Genomic DNA, 23,635 nt, shown 5'->3' on the forward strand with positions numbered 1-23,635 from the left:
CTTGGGTTGGTCCTACAGCAGAGTCTGAATGAACTTTGGGTAGGAAGCTCTTGCTGAAGGCAAACAGGTCTGGTCAGTGCCTGCATGAAAGGATGCGTAGACTGCCTTGCATTCCATAGTGGAAGAAAAGCAGGGTAAAAAATGCAATAAAAAAAATATACAGTGAAGTTTGTAGCGCTTTGATTTTTTATATAATCACACATCCACTGTTGCGTGGGGCCGCAATGGCGCAAAGATGTGGTTACAAAGCACGGATCCACATGGATCCTCAGGATTTTTGCATTGGGTCACCCCAAATTTACCATCAGATCACAAAGCATGTCTATGGCTACAGCCTGCACCAAAAAAAACACACATCCACTGTTTCGTGGGGCCGCAATGGTGCAAAAACGTGGTTACAAAGCACAGATCGACATGGATTCTCAGGATTTTTGCATTGGGCTACTCCAAGCTCACCGTCAAATTACATGTCTGTGGCCACAGCATAAATCACAAAAATCATACATCCACTGTTTCATTCAGAATATTTTTTTTCCTTGTTTTCCACCTCTAAAAACTAGGTGCGTCTTATGGAGCGAAAAATACAGCATATAAAAACCAGGACGTGAAGGTCTTTAATAAATAAATGGAAACAAATTAAACATTCAGAACCTGGAAGTCGTAACAGGCATGACCACAGGAGGTCCATGATTAGATCTCCTTTCTATTTATTTACTTACTTTGAAAAGTGGGGGCAGTTTTCAGTTTTGAGTAGGGCAGTGACACCAGAGATAGTTCTGCCTTCTCGTACGATTTTTCCTGAACAAAAGTGAAACCACCTACCCCAAAGGTTGAGGAACCTTTAAGCCATGGGGGGGGGGGGCACATTCACTAAGAGGTTGGCAGGAGAAGAAACAGCAGCAGATGGGACCAGATCCCAGAATGGGGAGGGATTTTTTCCTCTCCATCTTTCGACAACCCCATTTGAACCCTGTTCTTTCCCTTCTTAACCTGCCCCCACCCCATGAAATTAGGCTGAGGACTGCATAGTGCCCATCACAGATCTGCTTGATGCTTCTGTTATTGTCTTCTGTCTATTACCCTCGGCGAGACTAAAAGCAGCTTCGGGAAGAGGAGGGGGTGCGATTTCAATCAGGGAAATGGTGCAAAAAGAAAGGGTTAAACACTCCCTCCAGGAGAACCAATCAAAAATCTCCCACTCCATATCCATTTTGGCCTTCAGGCTTCACGTTTTGAGGTGTGCAACCGAAATGGCTAATGTTTCAAGGGGTCCCTTCTTCTCTACCAATTTTATGCTATCAGCCATTGTGAGGTGATTGGAGGAAGGGGGGAGATTTACAAGCGTTCTCCCTCCACCCGCCCCCAGCCTGTGAAACTTCTGCTGTCGGTAAAATAAATTCCTTTGACAGCATCGAGTTGAGGAGCCACTATTGTCCTTATAAGGAAAGCCCCTCTTGTACTCATCGACAGTCCAGGGACACATGAGGAATTCAGACTTTAGAAAAAAGCCTCAATTAATCTAGTCCCGTGTGCCATCGCCCCCCCCCCACCCCCCCAAGAAGAGCACAGGAAGCAAAACAGACATCTGTCTTCTCCTAAATGCCTGACAGTCCATTGAAAACCGAAACCATAACACTTATCTCTCTCTGCCTGAGCCTGAAAAATTAAGGGTGGCATGGGAAAATTTATTTCCGACACTGTTAAGACAATAATCATTCTCCAGAATACACACACATTCCTTTGTCAATGACTCCCCCCTTAGAATGTTAACATTACTCCTGGCAATCCTTGTTAACATTCTCCTCCATACCTCTAAGATTATTGCATGTATCTGGGGTCTCCCCTTTTTTTCCTCTCCCTTCCCAGTAGAAAATATTCAAAGAGACAGATTTCTGTTCCTAATTTTGTGTACATCAGCAGCTGACTGCATGCAAGGAGACAGCTGCAATAGTTTTGGGTCAGGCAGCACAATAGGCAATAAGAAAGACTTTCACTTCTTACAACATCCACAGGTGTTACACACACTCCTCAAGGAATGCAAACACGAGAAAGCACTTAACGAGGAGAAGAATGCATATATGATGTCAGGGTCAAAGCCGCTGCTTAAGCACTCTACTAACCCACTAGCAGGACCCCCAACTCATCATTCCCGCAAAAGACAGACCATGCATTGTGGCAGACAGGGGTGCATTCCTAACAGATGAACGACAAGCTTTGCAACGGAGCTGAAGGTCACCCAATCACTCCTTTGGCCCCCGAGACAAGACCTTCATGCATCAGGGTCCATGCCTAACATCTTAGCTCACCCGTGACCCAGTTTATGGAGGGGGCCAACCAATTCAAGGAGCAGAAACCACACTCAAGGAACGCCGTCTCTTAAACCGGATCGAAGCGACCCAGTTCTCAAAGCCTTGTTCAACTTTTCGCTGCCAAGGTATACACCAAGCCCTTAAAGATCAAAGCAGGGCAGGCAATTCTCTCCCTGCCACCATCCAATTAAAAGATGCATGCACAACTCAAAGCACCAGCAAGTAACTTTTACTACCCCTGCTGCACTGGAATTTACCCTTTTCAGGGTGCAAAGATTGAAAGCCACACAGCCTGGTTTAAAAACAGAAGAAAAAACACAGGGGTTTCACATTTCACAGCTGACTAGATTCTGTTCTTTTCCATCAGAGTTTCTTCCAACTGCAAAGGTAAGTGAGCAAACATTCACTGCAGAAAAGCAGAATTCCCCATTTATTTATTCTTAACAGGACCTGCATAAATTCACTACGAGTTTAGGGCAGAAATGTATTTCAGCACCTCCATAGCCCCTAGTGTTTCATGATATTGAACAGGGTCGTCTCCTCCTCAAAGGAGGAGCAGGGGGTCTCCCCTGGCCTAAAACTTTTGCTTTCATTCCCTCCAACATTTTTCCTTTTCTACACATCCTAACAAAACCTGCGGTGGGCAAAAGCCAGAGCAGCAACAGCAGGACCAACAGACCTCTCCTCACCCTCCCCAACTTGGCAGGGCAGATCCTCATTCCCAGCTTTTCAGGTCTCAAAAGAGTTTCCCTGGATTTACTGAGCAGAGCTGGAAGGTCAAAGGAAACAATAGCCGGTTTCTCCCGCGACTCTTAGCACAGCAAAAGACAAAAAGCAAAATCTCTCTCCCTCTCTCCGAAAAGCTGGTTTAGGTGAGGAGACTTAAAACTGCTTTCTTTGCTTCTCTCTCTTTCTCTCTCTCTGGAGAAGAAGAAAAACAGCTCGCCCTTTCTCCAGCTCTCTCCCTCTCTCACACAGGAAAACACTACATGCACACACATAAAATTAGGCGCCATCAACATCAAACACCTTCTCCACACACACCCAAGAAACCTGAAAAGGCAGGCAGAGAAGACAAGCAGGTGTCAAGTGAATCTACTAACCTGTCTGAGTTCTGCAGGCATTTATGCAAGGAATCAGTTTTGTAGTTCCCACCGGGCAAAAAATATTTTGAAAAAATAGATATTTATAATTGGGAAAAAATACATGAAGTCCCAAATCAATCCGGTTTGCAGGCGAGGTGTTTTAGGGAAGAGATCCGTCCCTCCTGCCTTGACAATCTGGCAGGCAATGGTCTCTTTTCCTCTCCCTCCCTCTCTAGTATTTGGAGAGCCCCTCAAATCGATCCAGACGGGAAGCAGAACCAATCCGGAAAGGAGGAAAACGGCCGGCCCCCCCAATCAAACCGGCTCTGAATGAAAGGAAGGAGGGGAAAGGTCTTCTTCACATGCTTTTGATTTCACTCCCTCCCGCCTTTCTCCATTCCTGGGGGAGGAGGGGGAGCAGGGGAGGGCGGCGAGAAGCCCCAAACTGATGTCCTTCCTGTGCTGTTGCTCCTGGAGAGTGCCGGTCTTCACAGCAAAGCTGTGGCTTGTGCAAACTCTCCCCGTCCGCTTCAGGGGGCGGAAACTGACAGTCACAGCTGGAAGCTCCACTACAGCAGCCTCTGGCCACACCCAGCCAGCCAGCCAGCCGCTCCAGAGAGGCACGGTCGGCTCACACAGCAGACCCCACTGACAGCGGCGACCCAAGCCAGGCAAGCAAATTTCACTCTTTTTCGAAAGGAGTTGAGAACATGCCGGTTTGAAAAGCAAGGGGAAGCACCGGGTGTAACACCAGCAACAGGTGCTGCACACCTGCCTCCTCTGCGACCGCTTCTGGTGCATTTATCCTCTTTCGGAGACTTCCAAACAACACCAAAAGCTTCTCCGGGAATGTTAATTTTTGTACCTGGGTACACCTACGAAGTCACCCCTGAAGGGCATCTCTCACTGTCTTGTAGCACGTATTTCAGGAAAATACATGCGGCGTGTGTGCAATGACATCATGTGATGTCACACATGCAGTGCACGCACTCTTGCCCCTGAAACACGGAAATGCTCTCCCTGTAAACAAAATAAAACAAAATATCATCACAGTCAAAGAGGATCTGAGTGCCAGAGGGTGGATCCGCTAGCCAGCCTCTTCTGGATGAGGTTACAGTGGTACTTCGGTTCTCAAACGTAATCCGCTCCAGAAGACTGCTCGGCTTCCGAAACATTCGAAAACCAAGGCGTGGCTTCCCATGGGTTGCAAGAGCTTCTTGCACTCAGCGGAAGCCATGTCGCACGTTCGAGTTCCGAAAAATGTTCAAAAACAGAAGCGTTTACTTCCGGGTTTTTGGTGTTCGAGAACTGAAACGTTCGACAACACAGGCATTCGGGAAACAAGGTACTACTGTATAATATTTTTGCCCAGATTTGTTTCCCAGCCCTCAGGATTCTCCTAATTCATACTGAAAACCTGTGCAGTGGGGTGGTTAAAGTGTCCGAGATGGAAGTGTTGATGAACATTTGACTTCTAAAGAAATGCAAGCAGACAATAACAGATAAAAAAAGGGAGAGAGAGAAATCTAGGAGTGCACCGATAGGGTCACAACACTAAATTTTTATAGTCCCTTCCACAAATCATTCCACTTTATGATGCTTCCTTGGTGTTATTGCCACCTTGAAGGGTGCTCCTGCACAACATTTATTTATTTATCCAATTTATTTATCACTCGTTCGCTCAAAGGAGCCAAGGACATACAACAATATCGTCTAAAAATAGTCACGTTCTCTCAGCCAATGATTCCAGGGTTGCCAGGAAAAGTATCTGTCAGCCACCAAATGCCTGGCTAAAGTGAAACATTTTCAAATCCCTCCGGACAGTCAGTAATGAGGGAGACAAATGCACCACACCAGGGAGGGATTTCCACAAAAGGGGAACCACCACTGAGGAGGCCCTGCCATGAATCAATGCCAACCAATGCAACTGGAAATGAAGCAGGATAGCTATCCCAAAAAAATCAGGTTCAAAGAGTCCTGAAATCATAATAATTTATTATTTATACCCCGCCCATCTGGCTGGGTTTCCCCAGCCACTCGGGGTGGCTTCTAACAAAACACTAAAATACAATAACCTATTAAACACTAAAAGCTTCCCTAAACAGGGCTGCCTTCAGATGTCTTCTAAAAGTTTGGTAGTTGTTGTTCTCTTTGACATCTGGTGGGAGGGCATTCCACAGGGCGGGTGCCACTACCGAGAAGGCCCTCTGCCTGGTTCCCTGTAACTTGGCTTCTCGCAGCGAGGGAACCGCCAGAAGGCCCTCAGAGCTGGACCTCAGTGTCCGGGCAGAACGATGGAGGTGGAGATGCTCCTTCATACTCTAGATCAGTGGTTCCTAATTTGGGGTCCGGAGACCCCTGGGGGTCCACAGCACCATCCCCTGCCAGAGACTCACTTGTTAATTGCACAGTGAAAGCCTTCCATGGATCATCCAGCCTCTGTTCGCGACCAGCGCCTGCTTGCTGGCAGGGGAAAACTTACAAAAGAGTTGCTGGATGGCAAGTGAGCTGGGATTGGGCACAAACCTCTGACAGTTTCTTAGGGCTCTTGCAGTTGGAGGGGCAGGGGGGGGAGTACAAACAGCTTGCTCCATGGGACAGGTTCACATGCTTATCATTTTTTAAAAAATGTAAGGGATCCTTACCTCTTGCTCTCTACTTTTTATTCTGATTTATGATTTTCAGTTTTATCCATTTCAATAATTTTACAATCATTTTAGCATTTCAAAACAGATGGACAGCAGAATCTTAATAAATTAAAAAGCTGGTTGTTCCTACTGGGTAATCAGCAAGAATAAAAAAAACTCACTCCAAATAAGTACTGTATTTAACTCATTAATCTCTTTAAACCAGGGATGATATGGGCACAGGAGGGCTAAATTTGTTGTTGTTGCTGCTGCTGCTGCTACTACAAACATTACAAAATTCCAGCTGTTTTCTACTCAGTCTTCACCAATACTTTATCAAGCCCTGACCAAGCTTCACCTATGTCTTGGAAGGTGTGAGATCCCTCAGCTAGCAGAACCATATGCTACAACGTTTTGCTAAAATGTACCATCTCAGATTACAAGTAAGGAATAGCACGTTTGAATATGAAAACACCTTCTGCATATAGAACACTTGCAAGTTAGGGACACAATTAGTTTTTTATTATTATTCAGTTGTAGTAGAGCAATGGAGACAAGTTTTTCCTACTGTCTGGGGACAGGCAATATGTGGTAACAACTTTTATGGTCTGTTTTTTAGCATACCTAAAATTCTTTGCTTATTAGGGGCTACCCCACATTTTCTTCCCAAAAAAAATACTTTGCACAAGTATGTAGCTACAATAGAGTTATGAAAATTTTCAAACGTAGGGGTTCCATGGATTGGCTTTTGAAAAAAAATCAGCAATTGGCTAATTGGGAACTATTGCTCTAGATTCTTTTCAGCTCAGATAACCTTTTCACCTTTAAACGAACAAACAAAATCTTTAAATACATTATAAGCAGGAAGTTGGCTAAGGAGACGGTTGGAGCTTTGGATGACAAGGAAGTCCACATTGTGCTAAAGGAGGAAAAGAAGAGGATTATTTGCATCTTCCCAGCAGAAGATGTAGAGCAGATAGAGCCTAAACTAACTTTCTCAGGCAGGGAGTCCAAAGAACTGAGGCAAGAGATGTGGACTGTTGCCTCTTCCTGCCCTCATGTGGTGGCCCTGCCCTCAGATTTAATCATTCTGGATTAAAGCTTTTAAAGTACATTTTTCCTTAATATTTTTATTGAATTTTAATAACAATCGGAAGGTACAGAAAGAAAAAATGAAAGAAAGGGCGGGGTGATTAGTTTGACAGTGGCCTGGCCCATAATTGTCAAGTTTTTGAAGACCTTGATTCCTTGTACTTTTTTCCTCTTTCTTTTTTCCCCTTCTCACTTTATTTTCATAACTGAAACTCTTTTAATAAAATAACGAGTGACAGCAAACTACAGGTCTATGAACATGTCTGGATTTAGTACAGTTCAAAGTTGCTTTTTAAATTCTATTTTGAAATAAAAAAATAGTTTTACTTTGGACCATGGAACCCTTTGAAATTATAGACCTTTTGGTGTTTTTTTCCTACCGACTCATTAAATCACATAACTGTACAGTGGTACCTCAGGTTAAGTACTTAATTCATTCCGGAGGTCCGTTCTTAACCTGAAACTGTTCTTAACCTGAGGTACCACTTTAGCTAATGGGGCCTCCTGCTACTGCCAAGCCGCCGGAACACGATTTCTGTTCTCAGCCTGAAGCAAAGTTCTTAACCCGAAGTACTATTTCTGGGTTAGCGGAGTCTGTAACCTGAAGCGTCTGTAATCTGAAGCGTATGTAACCCAAGGTACCACTGTATCTTATATTTCTTTACTGACCATTTACTTTCCTTCCTTGAAGATTTTTAAGCACAGCTTGGACAGCCATCTGTCATGGGTGCTTTAGTTGAGATCCTTGCATTTCAGAGGGTTGGACTAGATGACCCTCAGATTATTCTACAATTCTATGATTCTATGATTCTTTCTTAAGTGCCATCCCCAAAGCCATGAAGCCAAATCACACCAATGCTAAATCAACCACTAAATGATGTAGACAGCGCCATCCACAAGCAAGCAAGCAATATTTTCAGGATATTTCAGTACATTTTCAGGACAGGCAAACCGAACCATTTTGGTTTCCCTTAGCTTCTCATTATTTCCCATCTTACGTTGAGTCTTGTACATTTCTGCATCTGTCTGTAATGCTTTTAGGGCCTTGTGAAAATTCACAAGGCCCTAAAATATTTGTGATCCCCGCCCACAAATATACACACATTTGTATGCAATTTCACCCAATATGCTCATTTCTGCAAAGCGATTTTCCCGAAAAGAATCCATTTCTCTCTGTGTGTGTTCTTCCACTAACGTGGAACGTGATGTAGCCCAATATATCCACTTGTGTCCATATTACTTGGCTGAAAAGTTGCATTGCAAAATTCAGAGAAGGGTGGATTTTCAAGGATGGCTCCCTTTCAGTTCTCAGAATGTTTGAAAAAGTGTGAATTAGGTTTACCTTTGAACATGAACTGAGTCAAAGTTCTCCCCTTCTCCAACTGGAAGCCAGAATTTTGGAAGTTCCAACTCAGATTTCCCTCCTCTCATCCACATCACTCATGGGCTGGCTTGGGTCAAAAGTCACACAGTCTCAGTCTAATCTACCTCATGGGGGCCGGTGCTGTGAGAAAATGGAACAATCCCACGCATGCTCCTCAGAGGAAGAGTGGGGTGCAAATGTTCTGAATCCTAAAGACTTGTGTGAGCCTAGCTAAGGGGTCCAAAAGGCCCACACTCTCCCTTGCCAAGCGGGAGAGAGATACGCAGCCTTCAACAACAGAAAAAGCCAAATCCGGAAGTCAGGTCACATAGATTGCTGTTTATTTTTAGAGAAGGCATTTTCACACTGCAAAGCTCCCTTCTTTCATCCTTCTCTCTCTCTCTGCCTCCTCCCATTTCCAGCCTCTCCTATGCTCCCCCCACCCTCAGCTTCTCCTAGAAAATGCTTCCACTGTTTGGAGTAATCACGTGCTGGTTGCATCAATCAAATGACAAGCATCACAGGGAGGAAGGAAGCATTTCCAGACCATTCATCCCGACTTCTCGCTTTCAAATAAAACTCTCTCAGAGGTTGCATCTGGACTATTTTGTGTTCTACCACCAGAAAACTAAGCAGCATAATAAAGACCGGGGGGGGGGGTCAATTCTCCCCCTCTCCATCCTGCAATAGTCTGTTTGCAACTACAAACATCTTGCAGAAAAGACCCTGTGCTTTTAAGTCATTTAAAATAAAACAAATCTCAGCTGCTCAGATATTCTTTTCAAGCTGTAGCAATATGATGGGTGCTTAGTTAGAAGAGGCATTTCCACCTAGACATGAATTCGCAAATGGTATCTTAAAATAGACGGCGAAGGGAATAAATTCACACAGGCATGGGAAGAAATTCACAGAAGGAAGGGGAGCAAGGAAGTGTCACGGGGGAAATGAAGACCAGGCAGCCATGGGGCTCGTGCTTAACTCACGAATGGCCCTTGCTGTTCAGTGGCGGGGAACACATTTGGTATGCCAAAAGACCTCCCAGTATCTTCAGGTAAGGCTGGGAACGTACTTGGCTAAAATCATGGACAGATAGACAACGCTAAGCTAGATGGACCTCCCCTGTCGGAGGCAGTATGCTGGGAATCACAGATGAAAAGATTGCTCTTGCACTCAGATTCTGCTGGCAGGTGTTTCGGATGCATCGGGTTGGCCACTGTGAGAACAGAAGGCTGAACTAGATACAGGGGTCAGCAAACTTTTTCAGCAGGGGGCCGGTCCACTGTCCCTCAGACCTTGTGGGGGGCCGGACTATATTTTGAAGAAGAAAAAATGAACACATTCCTATGCCCCACAAATAACATAGAGGTGCATTTTAAATAAAAGGGCACATTCTACTCATGTAAAAACACGCTGATTCCCGGGCTGTCCGCGGGCAGGATTTAGAAGGCGATTGGGCCGGATCCAGCCCCCGGGCCTTTGTTTGCCTACCCATGGACTAGATGGGCCACTGGCCTCACCTAGCAATTCTCTTCTTACGTGGTGTAGTGGTTAAGAGCGGTAGTCTCGTAATCTGGGGAACCGGGTTCGCGTCTCCGCTCCTCCACATGCAGCTGCTGGGTGACCTTGGGCCAGTCACACTTCTTTGAAGTCTCTCAGCCCCACTCACCTCACAGAGTGTTTGTTGTGGGGGAGGAAGGGAAAGGAGAATGTTAGCCGCTTTGAGACTCCTTAAAGGGAGTGAAAGGCGGGATATCAAATCCAAACTCCTCTTCTTCTTATGATCCAGGTCAGTTTAAGGCAGCAACCAATACAACTCTTACGGGCATGGCCCATAGCTTGGTGGTACAGCACAATATTTGCACACGAAAAGCTCCAAATTAAATCCTTTGCATCTCCACATCAGGCTAAGAAAGGCCCCTCAAGAGCTGCTACCAGTCTATGTAGACACTACAGTACTAGACATCTTGCCACATTTTTTAGATCTGCTTTTCCTTCCCAGCACTGACCATGTTTTTGAAGCTCCCGTTTCTCTTCACATTAGGCTGGCACAAGGAAAGGAGAGGACTAGCTCTTCCCTTCTCAGAAATTCAAGATGAAAAAATGTAAAAGGTCTAACCTCTTCCCCACCCTACCTGCCAGCACTGGATTCACCAACCCACACCCTCAAGCTGGCTCAATAAATTGTCTGCCTCCTTGCCCCTTGACTTGAGGGTTACAAATAGCTTCTCCCACATCCTTGAAAAACATTTAACAATCTATTGTCGCTCCATTAGGCAATGCTTCTGATTTCCTGTTTGATATCTCTCTCTCTCTCTCCCCCTCTCTCTCTCTCTCTCTCTCTCTCTGTCTCCAATGCCATTCTGTCCTGTAAACTACTCCACAAACCCACAACAAGATCCTCTGTCTTAAGCTTTCTAGTGGTCCAGCAAAGATGGCTCAAAATCAAGGGTTTCCATCACAACTAGAAGCAGTGGACATATGCCACACATGAACCATTAACAACCTTCACCATGCACACACATGCAGTGCAATACAACCTTCCAAACAGCTGCTAATTATGGTTTGATCTGGTGATTGGTCCTCCTGGTCTTCATGTGCCGCCTGCTCTGCACAACCACTACACAACTGCACCTGGGTCCACAGGCAACAGGCAGAAAAATAATCAAGTGGTCTTCCAAGACCCTTATAAATTTTATAGTGGTACAGTTGGGTTTGGAAGCCACTGCTCTAGGTAACATCTCTCTCTCTCTATCTCTATCTCTATCTCTCTCTCTCTCTCTCTCACTGGCCCCATATTCACCGAACATCTAACAGTATCATACCACTTTAAATAGTCATGGCTTCTGGGAGCTGTAGTTTGTTAAGGGTGCTGGGAGTTGGTAGGAGACCACTCCACTGTTCCCCTCAGAAAGCTACAATTCCCAGATTTTCATGGGAAGAGGGATTGATTATTAAACTACTCAGAACTTTAGGTCTCCTACCAACTCCCAGCACCCATAACTGTTTAAAGCAGCCTTTCTCAACCTGTGGGTCCCCAGATGTTGTTGGACTACAACTTCCATCACCCCTAGCTAGCAAGGCCAGAGCTCAGGGATGATGGGAGTTGTAGTCCAACAACATCTGGGGACCCACAGGTTGAGAACCACTGGTTTAAATGGATATGATACTGTTTGAAATGTCTAGTGCAGATGGGCTTCTCTCTCTCTCTCTCTCTCTCTCTCTCTCTCTCTCTCTCTCTCACTCTCTTTTCTGTCTCTCTGACTTAAGCTCTATCACAACCCTGGTGCTTTCCAAAATCCTAATAAAGTCTATGAATATGATGCGATTCTCCTTGAAGTCACTTAGAGGTGCTTTATCACAGCAGATGTGGAGTCTAATCATCCACAGGTCTACTCAGACCAAACTGTCCAATGTGCCTTTGCTCCAGGAAAGGATTGCAGAGGATTGCAATCATTTGTTTTTGTTTGCAAGGACACTTTGACATATCGCCTGGTCCTTTCATCTTAAAGGGCACAGCAACTCTTCCTAAGAATCACAACAAGGTCTATCACAGGATGTGATCTCAAATGCAAGAGGTTCACAGCTCAAAAGGAAAAGGAAAATCATTATAGCAGTACGGACACCTACGGAGTCCACAGAAGATCATGAACCTCGGCGGACTGATTGATCTGCAGCTACCCCCTTTGACCTGCTAGGTGTAAGAAACGGAGAATCTACATTTTGCCGAAGGAAGGAGCCAGCACAACTTAAATATTCAGGTCACGGGTTTCCTTATGGAAAAGACTGGCTACTGGAACAGAAATAAACTTATTATTTAATTCTCCATTCCCCAAAAGCAATGGGAAATTTGGGGTGGGGGAAAGAGTTGCAAGGTCAGATTCCCTTGGAGGTTGGTCCTTGTATAAACAAAAAGCGGAAAAGATAAATTGATAACATAGGAATCTTGCCTTCTCCTGAGACAGACTTTTGGTCTGTCTAGTTCAGCACTGTTTACTCTGCCCAGCACCAGCTGTCCAAGATTTTTGACAGGAGTCTCTCCCAGATCTACCTGGAGATACCAGGGATTGAACCAGGGACCTTCACACAGGACATATGCTATACCACTAAGCTACGGCCCCTGCTCTAAACCATAGTAAGATTATAGTACTCATGGTTCTGAACAAAGGGCTGGCTTCAGAGGGATCATATGAACTGCCATATTCTGAGTCAGATCATTGGACCTACATAGCTCCGTCTTATGTACTATGATTGCTGGGATAGCTCAGTCCATAGAACATGAGACTCTTAACTTCAAAGCCATGGGTTCGAGCCCCACATTGGGCAAAAGATTCCTGCAATACAGGAGGTTGAACTAGATGACCCTCATGGTCCTTTCCACCTTTACAATTCTGATGATTCTATCAGACGCTCTCCAGGGTTTCAGGCAAGGCTGGCTCTCCCAGCCCTACCTGGAGACAGTAGTGCGACTCATGCAACACGTTGGCGATTAATAGACACAGAACAATACTTATACATACTTAATCAACCTTCTGAGAAAAATACAAAACATTAAACAAAGCCACAAAGACTTGCGAACTACCCAGCCTAAAACGCTTAACTCAGTCTTTTAGATAAGTTCATGAAGATACCAAAAAAAGGTAAATTTGGTGATATTCACAATACCGAGAGATGCTAGTAGAGTTGAAAAGGTAAAGGGACCCCTGACCGTTAGGTTCAGTCATGGCCAACTCTGGGGTTGCGGCGCTCATCTCACTTTATTGGCCAAGGGAGCCGGCGTACAGTTTCCGGGTCAGTGGCCAGCATGACTAAGCCGCTTCTGGCGAACCAAAGCAGCACACGGAAACGCCGTTTACCTTCCCACCGGAGCGGGACCTATTTATCTACTTGCACTTTGACGTGCTTTCGAACTGCTAGGTTGGCAGGAGCAGGGACCGAGCAACGGGAGCTTACTCCGTCCAGGGGATTCAAACCGCTGACCTTCTGATCGGCAAGCCCTAGTCTCTGTGGTTTAACCCACAGAGCCACTCGTTTCCCTGTAGAGTTGTAGATAGATGTTAATAAAGTTGTAGACAATGAAGTTGTAGATGACAGGGTGCCGGCATTCTGCACCTGTTTCGCCCTGGAAGTCCAAGTAATCAAAAGGCCGCTGTTCACCCCTGATGGGGCCCTTTAACTTTGGCATGCAGGTAGGACACTCCCAAGATAGTTTTCCGGGCTTCTTCAGTGGTCTAATCTCAAAGTCTTGATATGTATATTGATATTCAATCTTATAGAGAATACTCTTTCTTGGCTTATGCGTAAGAGACTGATTTGGAGACAGACAGAGCTATGGTCCTTCTCAACTGCTGTTGGAGAAAATGGATAAAGTTCTCCAACAGGAACAGTCCGAGTCCCAAAGCAGAATTCTCAGAAACCCCTTAATCCCCAAAGAAGAAGAAAAACCCAAGTAGCTTTTTTGCCCAGTTTCTGTCATCTAACACAACCAGGGTCTTTTTCAAACTCTCAGTAGCAGTCTGCCTTTGAAACTAAAGCCTAGTTCACACATGTATGCTTGGCACTTGATTACTGCAGTACCAAGTGACTCTCTCTGCACCTGTGATGGAACCCTTGCCATTGTTAACCCCACATAAAGGTCTGAAGATACTTGCAAAACCACACACAATAAAGTTGGTTGTTGTAGAAAACACAGAAAACACATAACCTGGGTAGAAAAGTTTCCAGTTCTGGTCTGTCTAGGGAAAAATAAGGCACCCATGCCTGCTCCTTTACTCCATCAGAAGATAAATAAAGAGGACGTATCATCTTGAGGTCCGAAATAGAAGCAGCAGGAGGACATTGTAAAACAGGGTGTAACCTGTTAGGGCTGGGAGGGTCAAATTTTGGCCTCGCTCCCCCCACTCATGCAACAAGGCAGTGTGTGCCCCACAGGTTCCATATTGAAGTACTATGCTTTTGTGGCCCGCTTAGAATGAAAAGTTGGACCACACAGAGCACTTGGTGCCCCCAAAAACAAAATCTAGACCTTGGAGAAGTTGACACAAACCTATCCGCCACTCCCACTTTGTTGACTTTACTCAAATTATGTTCTCGGGGAACAGAACATGCTCCAGAGACAACACCAGCACAGCTGTTTCTATTTGGCGATGGGGCCATAATTCAGTGATTTGCATGCAGAAGGTCCCAAGTTCAATCCCTGATATCTTTAGGTAGGGCTAGGGAAACCCCTTGTCTAAAACCCTGAAGGGACGCTGGCAGTCAGAGTGGACAATAGTGAGCTAGATCAGGCATGGGAAAACTCGGCCCCTCCAGATTTCTGGGACTACAACTCCCATCATCCCTAGCTAACAGGACCAGTGGTCAGGGATGATGGGAGTTGTAGTCCCAAAACATCTGGAGGGCCGAGTTTGCCTATGCCTGAGCTAGATGGACTAAGTCTCTGACCATGCAAAGCAGCTTCTATCAGATACCCATCTTCCTACTATGAATTAATATTATTATTATTATTATTATTATTATTGTGGTACCTCGGGTTAAGTACTTAATTCGTTCCAGAGGTCCGTTCTTAACCTGAAACTGTTCTTAACCTGAATACCATTTTAGCTAATGGGGGCTCCTGCTGCTGCCACACCGCCGCCGTGCGATTTCTGTTCTCATCCTGAAGCAAAGTTCTTAACCTGAGGTACTATTTCTGGGTTAGCGGAGTCTGTAACCTGAAGCGTATGTAACCCGAGGTACCACTGTATTATTATTAGCTTTTAAATACGTCTTGTGGCAATTTACAAACTATAAAAACAGCTAGAAACACGTTTTTAAAATTGCTTTTACAAATAGTACCCCCAAAAAGTTGAGGACAGTTTAAAAACAACACACGATTGGGTCCCAGGTCATTGCGCACATCAGTGGTTGGGCCTAGGCCCATTCCACCTCCACCCTTGCCCCCTTCAGGGGCCAAAAACAACGTGTATCAATTGGACATGCTCAAAATGGCCACTGCCATTCTTAAGAAAAAATAGGAAAAAAAACCTTAAATAGGGGAGGAAGTGAAAAGCAGCCCAGCGTAGAATAAGCATGCTCACTGGGCAAAGAATGACGATTGTCCTGAATCAAGGGATTCAAAAAACAAGGAGATTCCAACTAAACGCTAGGAAGAACTTCCTGATGCAAGAGCTGTAGTTCTGATCCAATGGACTACCTTGGAAGGTGGTGGACTCTCCTTCCTCAGAGGTTTTTAAACAGAGGTTGGATGGCCATCTGCCAGGGATTCTTTAGCTGTGATTCCTGCGTTGCAGGGGGTTGGACTAGATGACCGTCGGGTACCCTTTCCAACCTTACACTTCTATATGGCTGCTGAGGTGGGGGACAGGAAACCGGGGTGGCGAATTGAGTATCCTGGAGAGGAGTGTGTCCAGGTGACTGAAACTCTGAGCATGAGCACTCCTCGTTGCCGTGATTTGTTCTAGGTCTCCCTTCAGTTTTAATCCTCAGTTTTAGTGGCCCTGAGCCTCACGCTCATATGTAAACACATGCCCAAGTCTGGCACTCCAGACAGTCACCTTGCAATATATGCAGCTTCTGTCCTTGCAGTCCAAGTCCATTCCAATCTTTTCACAACATCCAACTACCTCATTTCCCAACATGTGTTGATCAGGCCTAAGCTTGAGTTCTTTGAAGGAGGTTAGATAGAACACATGTATCAGCAGAGTGCATTGATAAATAGCCTGGTTAAGACCGTCGGCTGAAACAGTAACGAAACTTAAGGTTTATTCCAAAATTTAGAGACAATATAAAAAAGCCAGAAGAAGGATGGAGGGAAGTCAGCTCCTAGGAGCAAGTATAAATGTAAAATGTAATGCAATATGTGTATGTAATTAAAAAACCAATAAAGATTATCTTGAAAAAAAGAAAAAGAAAAAAGAAACTTAAGGTTTATTCCTCCTAGCAAACCAAGCCATCTTGAGTACAGGCTTACACCTGGCCATCACGGAGTAATGAGGTTAATGAAAAAAGGCAGGTCCAACACTAACACCGAAGAAGAAGCAGGAAGGAAGTAAAGCCTGAGAGAGAAAACAATCTACAGGAAGTTAATCAAGAAGGAATCGGCGAAGGAAGAAGAGGTTGCTTTTTCGTCTACTGCCCCCCACTGGTTCGGGAAACAACCGGCAAAATGGAAAAGGTGGCTGGTATACAAAACATGACCCACGAATAAATGTCTTTCGTAGTTACCGTATTTTTCGCTCTATAGGACGCACCGGACCATAGGACGCACCTTGTTTTAGAGGGGGAGAACAAGGAAAAAAAAAATCTCCCCCTCTCTGCTCAGCGCCCCTTCAGCGAAGCGGCAGGAGAAATGGAGCCGCTTCCATTTCTCCTCCCGCTTGGCTGAAGGGGCGCTGCGCAGCTCTCCCTTTCTGCTGAAGCCAGGAGAGTCTTGCTCTCCTGGCTTCAGCAAAAGGAACCCGAAGCCTGCGAAGCGCAGAGGGAACTCGCGCTGCGCTCCGAAGGCTTCAGGCGGCTATCCCTGAAGCCTGGAGAACAAGAGGGGTCAGTGCGCACCAACCCCTCTTGCTCTCCAGGCTTCAGCGAAAGCAACGCGAAGCCTCCGGAGCGCGGAAGGAGCGCTCCCTCTGCGTTTTGGAGGCTTCACGTTGCTATCGCTGAAGCCAAGGAGCCTGCATTCACTCCATAGGAAGCACACACATTTCCCCTTAATTTTTGGAGTGGAAAAAGTGTGTCCTATAGAGCGAAAAATACGGTAAATGGACATTGGTGATGGAGACGGGGGGAGGGATGATGCATAACGCAGAGGGGACAAGCAATAAGAGCAGGCAGTTTACCTGCAGGACCAGTTGCTGCCAGGCGGTTGCCAGGGGCTGAGCACTGCCAATGTTGCACATGGTCACTCGGTCGGAGGGCTGATTGGCGCGTTCGAGTTGCAAGGAGACATTGCGCCGCTCCTCTTCGAGGGCCCGGGTGAGGCGCTCAAAACGAGCCTCTTGCTCCTTAACGGATGCCAGAATGCTGGCAGCAGACCTGATATCATAGTCTTCCATGACTGGGCTCAGACTGTCTTGCCTGTTCACTGGTATGGGCCAATGACAAAGGTCAGGGAAAGGGTGGGGGGAAAGGAGACACAGGTCAGAGGTCAGGAATGGAAAGGAAAAGGAAAACGGCACAGGTTAATTAGTCCGCGACATCATGTTTATGCTCAAAAGCAAAAGGGCTGGATCCAGCTAAGTTCTAATCAGAACAGACACGTTGAAATTCATGGGCTTAGCTTAGGACACATTCAACCTGAAAGTGTTGAAAGCACTGCGATACAACTTTAAACTGCCATGGCATATCCCAAAGAATTCTGGGAGCTGTAGTTTCTTAAGGGTGTTGAGAGCTGCTAGGAGACCCCTATTAACTTCATGGAGCTGTGATTCCCAGATTTCCCTGACAAACTTCAGTTCTCAGTTGCATATGTGGTGGACTTGTAAAAGGGTAAAAGAGTATTGGGAAATGTTTAAAAGTACTTTAAAAAATCAGAGTCCTGTCTGTTGGCGATAATTCAGACTGAAATTCCCAGGTGTCAGGAAAGATTCTTTATGTATGCCACTGCTGCAGCCCATGTTTTGTTAACCCCAAAATGGAAAAGGAGTGAGGTCCCAACCAAATAAGAATGGCAACTTAAGTTGACGGAATCTGTGCAGCTTGCAGACTTAAGAGAACAAGAAGAACATACATTTAGAGAAGATTGGAAAACGTTTATTGAATATGTGGGAAATAATTGTGTACAGCTGAAAACACTGGCAGCATTAAGATAAATTCAAAAGTGTAAAAAAGTTATGATGGGTGTAATAATGGAATACTGAATGGTATAGTTTCTGTAAAATATGCAGGGATTTATGATATGTAAAATGAACCATGGGGCCAGACGTTACCTAGTGTTTAAAGTAGCATCATAATGCTTTAAACATATGATGTGAACATGGTCCTTAGTCATGTCCAATGATTTCAATGTGTCTTTTCTGATTAGGACTGGATACAAACCCAAGGTGGTGGTTGTTTTGTTCATGCCGTTTAGAAAAGGTATGATTTCCAAACACTTACTTAATGGCATTGCACCAAATCTTTTTTTTTTAAAAAAAAGACTATGTACACCTTGAACAGAATTTAGATTTATCTCAACATGCACTGTTCCCCCCACCCCACCCCAAGCTTTCTGTCTGACAAGCGATTCTCACACTTTTCATGAAAGTAATTTCACTATGCAAACAATAATGTACTTTTAAGAATACATTAGCTTCCCATTTTCTTCTCTTTCCCCCTCCTCCCCCCCGCCACCTCCCGGCCAACCAATTATTTCTATAACTTTCATTCACATCTGATGCCTTTGCTTTTAATAGATGGACCAGAATTAACTCTTTTAAGCTGCAAAAGCACCACACCAGAGGACTCCTAGCGGCAAGATGAAGCTTCAAGGTTGACTGAGACTTGCTGTGACTTCACAAAACAGCTGGGAGAGGAGTTCCCAAGGCTGAGCTGCTCTAACACATGTTTTCGTAGATGTTTACAATGGGGGTTCTTTCACCGGAAGCTTCCCCATGCAAAAAGAACCCAAAAGCATCATGTCCACCTATAGATCAATGCATGTTATATTTGCACAAGCATGTATGGCTGGGGCATTGCACCAAACTGGGAGTGGATCTTCTCTCCATATGTCTTGAGATCTGGCCTGAGGGTTGGCCAACCCTACAAGGGCCACGGAAGTGGGTGTGGTCAAAGTGACCAATGAGCATTGCCTTGTATGCACAGGACACAGGCAGGAAAGGCCAGCACACCTGTAAGGCATGGTGAGGAGGTTGCCTCAGGTCAGTAGGCTCTGGAGAGCTAGGAGGGACAGTGCAGCTGCAGTCCCTGCCCACTCAGATGCCAGCCAGTTGTCTCTCGCCAGCCCACTGCCAGGGCCACCTCTCCCAACTGATGGAGGTTTGCAGAGGAGGAAGAGGAGGCAAGGGTTGCTATGGGGGGTGGGCAGCCTTTTTCCAGTCCCCCCCACCCCAGTTTTGCCTAGAGTGGCAAAACATTCTGAGCCAGCCCTGGGCAGGCAAATGAACATGCAAAGAGGCACTAACACAGGCAGGCAGGTGTACCTACCGACAGGCAGATTTGCCCTTTATATACAGTGCCCAGAGGGGGACGGGGAGAATAGATTATCTCCAGTTTTCTATTGGTTCTCCCAGGAAGCGACAGCTGGACTCTTAGCCAATACAAATGACACATTTGGTAGGCAAATTTTCTCTGGCAGCTAAGAAGCTTCGCTCCAGTTGTGGTGATGCGTTGTGATTTTAAATTTTTATGCTGTAAGTTATAGACTTGTGTGTTGTTTGATTTTAGAGGAATGTCTTGGTTTCTGTTGTGAAGGCCTTTGGCTATACAGTGGTAAAGGTAAAGGGACCCCTGACCATTAGGTCCAGTCGTGACTGACTCTGGGGTTGCAGCGCTCATCTCGCTTTATTGGCTGAGGGAGCCGGCGTACAGCTTCCAGCTCATGTGACCAGTAGGACTAAGCTGCTTCTGGCAAACCAGAGTAGCGCACAGAAACACTGTTTACCTTCCTGCCAGAGCGGTACCTATTGATCTACTTGCACTTTGACGTGCTTTCGAACTGCTAGGTTGGCAGGAGCAGGGACCGAGCAATGGGAGCTCACCCCATTGCGGGGATTCGAACTGCTGACCTTCTGATTGGCAAGTCCTAGGCTCTGTGGTTTAACCTACAGCGCCACCCGCATCCCATATACAGTGGTACCTCGGGTTAAGAACTTAATTTGTTTGGGAGGTCCGTTCTTAACCTGAAACTGTTCTTAACCTGAGGAACCACTTTAGCTAATGGGTCCTCCTGCTGCCACCGTGCCACCACCGCACGATTACTGTTCTCATCCTGAAGCAAAGTTCTTAACCCTAGTTGATATCTTTCCTGAAGGAGGGGTGCGAGCCCAAAGGTCAAATCTGCTCATTCACATAACCCAGGAGGGATAGATGCTCATGAACAGGTTCAAATGCAGCTTGCTAGCAATGTGTGGTGGTCAACCAAATTTTTGATAAATTCACTAATTTGGGATTAGTGGAGTCTGTAACCTGAAGCGTCTGTAACCTGAAGTGTCTGTAACCCAAGGTACCACTGTATACAATAAGTTGAACTGATTGACAGGCGGGTATAGACATGCACATGTATTCAAGACAACCCCGCACAGACTCTTCTGCCAATAAACAGAGGGGTGTGTTTGCCCCCCTCCCCACTGGAGCACTGGGAAGAGAGGAGACTTTTCTCTCTGCCTAGCTCAGCACTGCAATGGGAAAGAAAGCGCTCCCCTTCTTTCTTCTCAGTCTGGTGTAGTGCCATTGCAAGACAAGCTTTGGAGTTCAGGAGTTCAGAGATCTAGATTAATAAAAGGAAAGGAAGGAAACAGGAAGCCAAGCCCCGCTGTCCTTCCTGTTTCCTGCGTCTCCGAGTCCTTGTGGAAATGGTCACACAGCAGAGGAAGAAGACGTGCTATTCCAAGCTAAGAAGAAGCGCCCTATTTTGGCAGAGGGTTGATGGGCTGCTACAGGCTTCCTCAACCTCGGCCCTCCAGATGTTTTGAGACTACAATTCCCATCATCCCTGACCACTGGTCCTGCTGGCTAGGGATCATGGGAGTTATAGGCCAGAAACATTTGGAGGGCCAAGGCTCAGGAAGCCTGGGCTGCTAGAAGTGGCTTTCCAGTGCTATGTGAATGAGCATGCACTCCCTCCTTCAGGAGCATGGAAGAAGCATCTCCTTCCTAGTTGAAATTAACCAGAGTTTCTTGGTGCATTTGAACTGAGGGACTGTAGTTAGTTTAAACCAGGCACCCCCAAACTCGGCCCTCCAGATGTTTTTGGCCTACAACTCCCATCATCCCTAGCTAACAGGACCAGTGGTCAGGGATGATGGGAATTGTAGTCCCAAAACATCTGGAGGGCCGGATTTGGGGGTGCCTGGTTTAAACTATGGTTTAAACTTCCCGCTAGGCATCTGGCTGCAGCACTAGATGGAGGTCTTCTTATGTTCTTAAGATCAGCCACAGCTTCACCCTGGCATGCTTCAATAAAGCATAAACAAACCAGAGTTTCCTCCAATTCAGACTTAACAAGAAGCTGCTGTTAGCTAAAAGGGGCAAACGGATGCTTCTGATATCTTTCCTGAAGGAGGGGTGCGAGCCCAAAGGTCAAATCTGCTCATTCACATAACCCAGGAGGGATAGATGCTCATGAACAGGTTCAAATGCAGCTTGCTAGCAATGTGTGGTGGTCAACCAAATTTTTGATAAATTCCTTCTTGTGCTGTCTGCCTGGTAGGGGCCAGCTCCAGGTTTGAGGCAGCCCAAAGTAGGGTTCCTCCAATGTGGTGTGGTGTTTTGTCTTGTAGCATGGCAGACTTTCTTTCTTTCTTTCTTTCTTTCTTTCTTTCTTTCTTTCTTTCTTTCTTTCTTTCTTTCTTTCAAAGCAAAAAATCCACAAATGCATTTGAAAATATTCACATGCTACAGCATTTACACTGAGAGCCACTAGCTCACTAGCCCTTATTGAGAGGATAACAGCACAATGTACACTGCAAAATGTGACAGGTGTTGTAAATAAGACAACTGACATATTGCAGAGAGGCTAAGCATGCTTACAGGCACACAAACCCAGACATCAAAAGGTAATAGTGAAAGAGAAAGGTACAGCCATTCCAGTTATCAAGACTATTTTTGGGTGGGGTGCAGGAGTTGAAATCCTGCACAAATGAGAGGTATACAATTCACCTTCTGAAGAATCTCAGCTTCTGCTTCAAAAAAAAGTTTCTAGCCATTATGAACACACGCATACAATGCTTAAATGGTTGCATGCAATGCCTGCTGAAAATCTCAGAAGCAGAGGAAGTGCTGAATAGATTTTCAGCTGCCAGAGGGATGGCCTTCAGAGCCAATCCTCAACTCCTTTCCACATCCCAGCAGCATAAAATCTCAAAATTGATGTGCGCCTGAATATTTCATGGAGGTCAGAAAGCCCAGCTTTTCTGGTTGCAGAATTTTTACTCTAACGATCTCTTATGATTAGAGGGAGGTGAATTCCGGTGGTGACCCTCTTGTTGGTTCCCTTAAAGCAGAGATAAATCTGGGGAGCAGCATGACAAGGTAAGCTTGCTGGAGACAGGCACGATCTTGGCACGCTCTTTCACATCTCATTAGCAGATCGTCTGCATGCACAAGCTAATCAGCAAGGATTGTCACAAGCTGGAAGAGGCAATTCATGCAGCAGCCTGCTTTGAAACATGGTTAAGCAGAGGACACTGTGGCCATCGCCTCCCGCAAAGGAAGTGTAGGGGCTGCTGAGTATATCAAATGATTTGGAAGAAAGCAAGGAGCCACACAAAGGAATATATTTCTGATCCCTCTTCAAAGGAATGTCAGTGGAACCACAGAAAGGATTGGTGCATAATCCTCACCTGCGCAGAGGCACAGGGTGAAAATTAACTTTGCACTGACCTGGCAAGGGCGCTTGGTTGCTGCAAAGTGAAATGGCTCCTGCAAAATGGTACTATTTCTGTGCAGAGATGGCCGGGCGCTTTAACTGAGACTTTTTTCTCTGAAGTTGCAAAAAAAGGGGGGGGGAGATGGGATTCTGTAGCTTTGGCAGAAGTTGATGGTGTACACGGAAGAAACACTGGGAGCTTCACACACACATGGAAGCATACGGAGCTCCACTGAAGAGTGTGGAGCTTCACTCAGAATATGGACAGCAAAGTCAGACAGAGCAAAGTCGTCACTCAGAGTACAGGAAAAGGGCAACATGAGCATCTTGTATTTGACTTCTGGGATGATCTGGGGTTCCTGGTGTGGTTGGACCACTTCTGTGGCCTGCATGCTCTGGGCATGCCTGACAGCCTCATGTCCTGGGAGTCTCAAAAGCTATCGACAAAAAATTCTGGAGCTTCCTTTACGTTGTCAGCACTCTTCTGCTTTAAAAGTCTCTAGTGCATGTGGTTGAATGAAGAAGAGGAAATACTAGTAAGACATCTTCTAGATTTCCCTCCTGTTTTTACACCTGCATGTTGTGTCCCATTGCTCACCTCACAATCCCCGGCCAGAAATGTTATAATTGCATTTGTG

The 23,635-nt window shown here is 45.7% G+C and overlaps 1 protein-coding gene across 12 annotated transcripts in view; it reads right to left on the reverse strand.

Annotated features, from left to right (window-relative positions):
- ARVCF (ARVCF delta catenin family member) overlaps positions 1-23,635 on the reverse strand; it is a 603,654-nt gene that overhangs the window by 304,474 nt on the left and 275,545 nt on the right. For 10 of the 12 annotated variants that reach the window (XM_080985089.1, XM_080985094.1, XM_080985093.1 and 7 more), the window contains one exon: positions 17,311-17,555. The exons of 1 other annotated variant lie outside the window; for it this stretch is intronic. In XM_080985089.1, coding sequence (XP_080841215.1) covers positions 17,311-17,526 — 216 coding nt within the window. In that variant the 5' untranslated portion in view covers positions 17,527-17,555. Of the gene's footprint in view, positions 1-3,412; positions 3,583-17,310; positions 17,556-23,635 lie in introns of those variants that run through there. One more of the 12 variants, XM_080985090.1, reaches the window with a different exon arrangement.

This window comes from Podarcis pityusensis, assembly GCF_964106645.2.
Source record: "Podarcis pityusensis genome assembly, chromosome: 16".
Classification (NCBI taxonomy): domain Eukaryota; kingdom Metazoa; phylum Chordata; class Lepidosauria; order Squamata; family Lacertidae; genus Podarcis; species Podarcis pityusensis.